The sequence below is a fragment of the Myotis brandtii genome, unplaced genomic scaffold (genome assembly GCF_000412655.1).
Source record: "Myotis brandtii unplaced genomic scaffold, ASM41265v1 scaffold825, whole genome shotgun sequence".
Taxonomy (NCBI): domain Eukaryota; kingdom Metazoa; phylum Chordata; class Mammalia; order Chiroptera; family Vespertilionidae; genus Myotis; species Myotis brandtii.
In genome coordinates, this window is record NW_005371349.1 from 1,524,142 (window position 1) to 1,529,050 (window position 4,909).

Sequence of the window (4,909 nt, forward strand, 5' to 3'; positions counted from 1 at the left end):
GGGCCTTCTTCCTCCCCTGCCCGGGTAGCTGCACCCTCACGGCTCTGGCGCCCGCAAAGGAAAGGCCTGTGGCTCCTCGATCCTCTTGGACGGCGGGACCCGCGGGGACCCGGCTGTCCCAGGCCCCAAGTGGGAGATGCGAAGCCGCCCTTGGTGCCGTGGCTCTGGGTGCGTCGTAGCGGCACGCGCGCAGGTCCTCCCCCCACCCCCACCCCACCCCCGTAGAAGCCAGAACAAAAACCTGGCTCCTTAGGAATGTCACTGCTGGCTGGCCCTGGGGGCACCTTTAGTCGCCTGATTTTTTAAAACTGGGTAGGTCCTCTCTGCTTCCCTTAGGATAACGTGGAGAGGGCGGACGCCCTACAGCTCTCGGTGGAAGACTTTGTGGAGCGATACGAAAGGCCTTACAAGCCCGTGGTTCTGCTGAACGCCCAGGAGGGCTGGTCCGCGCAGGAGAAATGGACTCTGGAGCGCCTGAAGAGGAAGTACCGCAACCAGAAGTTCAAGTGCGGGGAGGACAATGACGGCTACTCGGTGAAGATGAAGATGAAGTACTACATCGAGTATATGGAGAGCACGCGGGACGACAGCCCCCTGTACATCTTCGACAGCAGCTACGGTGAACATCCCAAAAGAAGGAAACTTCTGGAAGACTACAAGGTGCCCAAGTTCTTCACCGATGACCTTTTCCAGTACGCAGGGGAGAAGCGCAGGCCCCCTTACAGGTACAGCACCCCCCTTTACAAAGCAGTGAGTGGTTTCCCTTTGGCTGCACCTGGGACTGACTTTGGGGGCTACTGACGCCCGGCGGGGTCCAGAGGCTCTGGTTGAATTGGTCTGGGTGCCGCCTGGGCCTCGGGATTTCTGAAAGCTCCCAGGTGACTCAAACGGGCAAGCGAAGGCGAATCGCCGACCTGTAAGGGAAGTTGTAAGTCCAGCGCTAAGCCCCGTTAGCGGTTTTCCTTTTTTCTGTTAGTGATCAGTCCACCCACAATTCACTCAGCATTTCTAGGTTCCAAAATTCGTGTAGTCTTTGCAACAAAGATGATACAGTGTAGTGTGTGACTGCAAGCTTGTTTGGGGCGGGGTGTGTGTGGTTAAATTGCTCTTCATTTCTTGGATGTTTCTGTCCTGTAGGTGGTTTGTGATGGGGCCCCCACGCTCCGGAACCGGAATTCACATCGACCCTCTGGGAACCAGCGCCTGGAATGCCTTGGTGCAGGGCCATAAGCGCTGGTGCCTGTTCCCCACCAGCACCCCCCGGGAGCTCATCAAGGTGACCCGCGACGAAGGAGGGAACCAGCAGGATGAAGCTATCACCTGGTTTAAGATCATCTATCCCCGGACACAGCTGCCGACCTGGCCACCCGAATTCAAGCCCCTGGAAATCTTGCAAAAGCCGGGAGAGACTGTCTTTGTGCCAGGTACAGATGAACTGGAGCAAGTGCTCTCTGAGCTTAGCGATCTGTCCTTTTGGAGCAGAACTGCACAGAGAGGGAGTCCAGGAAACCCCTCCAGCCGACTACAGAGCTGCCTGCCCACCTCTGACAGCGAAATGCTGCTGTGTTGTCAGGTGCTGGGGGCCTGCTGTCCACTGTCATCTCGATACATGACTATTGGTCACCTTTCTGTGTTTCGGATCCTACTTGTTTTTATCCTTAGTTTCCCTAGGGTCTTGTATATGTTCTGTGACTTGTGCATATTTCTGTAACTTGGGGCTTGATACAGTGTCGTACTGGGTAGGCTGAGCCAGGAAATAGTGACTTAGAGCCTAGAGGCAGGAATCAGTTCCATACCCGATGCCTCTGACAGGTTAAGTGTTGGGAATAAAGGTATTTCGGGTAGACGTCCTCCTCCTGAGGCTGGAGAGCGTGCTGCCTTCACAGTGGGTCGCAGCTGTGAGTGAGCAGGAGAGGACACGCTTTCTCTGTAAAGGCGCAGAGGGTGAGCACGTCAGGCACTGGCCAGGCGGCCTGTGTGGCAGTTGCTCAGCTCTGCCCTAGTAGCAGGGAAGCAGCCATAGGCGATCCCGAGTGAGTGGGCACAGCCATGGCCCAGTAAAACTTACCGCAGGTCCTTCTGACTCCGGGCCAGGAGGAGCAGGTCCGCCCCGCACCGTCTCGGAGGCCCCGCTGGTGGGAGCAACCCGCTTCTGCAGTTCACGTTCAGTGTTGTATACTGTTGATGTTCTAGAGCGATTGGGCACAGAACCCGGCCCTACGTAACCGTTTACTTGTTGGCTTTCAGGAGGCTGGTGGCACGTTGTCCTCAATCTTGACACCACCATTGCCATCACCCAGAATTTTGCCAGCAGCACCAACTTCCCTGTTGTGTGGCACAAGACGGTAAGAGGGAGACCAAAGTTGTCCAGGAAATGGTATAGGTGAGAGCCATTTTTTTCTTATTTGTGATTTGTTCCAATTTCTACCGGAGAGAAATGGAAAGAGCCCGCCGTTGCGATGCCAGGGGCTGAAATTAGGCGGGCCTGGCAGAAGCTGGGGCTGGTGAGCACGCAGGTGCAGGGAGAGGGTCAAGGTCATCAGGGCTAACTCTCAGGATGCTCCAGCCTCCAGGGAGCAGGTAGCCCCGCACTGTTGATCAGAGCGTCAAACACTCGCGTCGTCGGGGTCATTTCCCCTTTTGTTGTTTTTTTTGTTTTTCCCCCAGAGCTTGCACTAGCAAAGGAACCCATTTTGTTTGGGTTTTATTTTGCTTGTTTCTTTTTCTTACCCAGAAGCATTATTCCCTTCAGTCTTAGGAGTGAGGTCACTGTCCTGGAGACTTAGCTCCTCTGTTTATCCACAGAACAGATACAGCACGGGCAGCGGCAGTGCAAGCCACCCCCAGCCACCCCGTGCCACTGTGTCCCAACCCTGACCTGGAGGGACCAGCTCTCGGGGTAAGAGGGATTCTGGCTTGTTCAGGGCTCAGCCCCCCTGCCGAGAGGGCCAGCAAGGGTGGTGGCTTCGTTCTCCCCGACTCTGGGCACCTGAGGCCCGTCGCCCTCCGCAGGCTGCCGCGTGCTCCGTGGGCCGTTCTGTAGGCCCTCCTCCGCAGGGCTTTGTCCCTGTCACGGGAGATGTAGATGCCAGGTTAGGTCCCGAGGGGGGGCTGCTGCCTCCGATGGCCCAGTTCCGTTTTATCCTCGATGCTTCTTCTCACAGACCTGATGGTTTCTACTCTCACCAATAGAATTTCATTATCAGTGCAACTCCGATCATAAGTGCTGTGCTGTGCTGTGGAAAGGGAGGTTCAAAAACTCAGCCAGGAAAAGCGCAGGGAAAATGAGGAAGAGAGACTTACTCCCAAGGAGAAAAAACTAAGTCAGGGGAACATGGCCTCGAGGTAGCAGCGCGCCCGGCCCGTGGCGCTGGTGGCGGGAGCATATGGAGCTCGGGTTCCTTCCGGAAAAGCCTGAGCGTGTGGGCTCCGGCTCCCCGCCTATGGACCGTGTCCCCGCCACACGACAGCCCTCGCTCCCAACAGGCACCTGCCATTCGCCGGCGCCTCTCAGCCAGGTCTGGGCCGCAGCCGGGGAGCTGGCCTGTGGCTGTCCGTGCCTGTCCCGCCACTGAGAACGCGCTTCCTGTCTCCCAGGATCCTGAAGCAGGAGCACCCCGAGCTGGCGGTCCTGGCTGACTCGGTGGACCTTCAGGAATCCACAGGGATCGCCTCCGACAGCTCCAGCGACTCCTCCAGCTCCTCCAGCTCCAGCTCGTCGGACTCGGACTCGGAGGTGAGCCCGCTCGCCGCCAGGCCTCCAGGGCAGGTCCCGTGGAAACCAGCCGTGACTCCCTCCGCCCAGGCAGGAGGGAGAAAAATGGGGAGCTTTTCGCTTTCGGGAACCACCACTGCTTCATCCTGCCACGGAGGGGCTTTGCCCAGCTCACAGCTCTGTGTGCAACAGCCTCAGGTTAGAGGAGAGCCTGCCGGTCCGGTGAGGGAAGGCCAGGACCTCACGCTGGCAGACAGCGGCTGGAAATTCAGGCCCCAAGCATTCCGACCTCAAGGTCCAGGTTCAGATTTTCCCTCTGGGTGGTGCATTGGGAGCCTAGGAACCCAGCAAATTCAGTGACTTGCTAAAAGCTAACGCAGCATTGGGTGAGAGGGTCCTGCACCCTTAGCAGATGTGACTTCTGTCTGGTGGCTGCTTGCTGTGCTGATTTCACCCTTTCTCATGGCGGGAGGTGGTGTGTTTTATGAATGGCAAGTGCGGTGCTTACCTTCACGCATCAGGCTGTGTTGGTCGAGTGAAATTCCATGATGCAACCTCCAGATGATGACAATGTTCTCAGGGTGGTGTCCCCTCCTGTTAGAGAACACGGGGGCACTGCCTCCTGCGGGGAGATGGGGGTTCTCGGGGCACCGGAAACGTCCGATGGCGCTCGGACTGCACTGTGGAGCAGTCGCATGGCTGCTTTGCTTCTGGGGGACGTGGACCATCCGAGTGCTGTCTCCTGAGGCCGGAGGTTCCGTCCGGTTGAATTCGTTTTCTCTCCTCCGTGTCCAGTGTGAGTCGGGGTCTGAAGGAGACGGGACGATGCACCGCAGGAAGAAGCGGAGGACCTGCAGCATGATGGGGAACGGGGACACCACCTCCCAGGACGACTGCGTGAGCAAGGAGCGCAGCTCCTCCAGGTGACCGGCCAGCTCACGCTGTCGGAGGACATGCCGCGGCCAGGGCAGGGCCGGGCCGGCGGGCAGCCTGTGGGCTCTGCACACGGCGAGCCGAGAACGAGGAAGAAGAGGAGGAGGACGCTCCTGCGATGAGTCCACTCAGCATTTGCTACAGTAGCTCTTTCGTCTGTAGCAAATTACCATGGCTTGTTTTACGCGTAAAGGCAAGAACCTATGTGGATGGTGCCAAGGAAACCCTGTACATTATTTAATAAAAATGAAGTGCATTTTA

The 4,909-nt window shown here is 57.6% G+C and overlaps 1 protein-coding gene across 1 annotated transcript in view; it reads left to right on the forward strand.

Moving 5' to 3' along the window:
- The window catches only part of JMJD6 (jumonji domain containing 6), a 7,079-nt gene extending 2,170 nt beyond the window's left edge, over window positions 1-4,909 (forward strand). Inside the window, exons 2-7 of the mRNA XM_005884330.1 lie at window positions 337-725; window positions 1,138-1,424; window positions 2,248-2,345; window positions 2,811-2,899; window positions 3,598-3,736; window positions 4,511-4,909. Coding sequence (XP_005884392.1) covers window positions 337-725; window positions 1,138-1,424; window positions 2,248-2,345; window positions 2,811-2,899; window positions 3,598-3,736; window positions 4,511-4,642 — 1,134 coding nt within the window. The 3' untranslated portion in view covers window positions 4,643-4,909. The remainder of the gene's footprint in view (window positions 1-336; window positions 726-1,137; window positions 1,425-2,247; window positions 2,346-2,810; window positions 2,900-3,597; window positions 3,737-4,510) is intronic.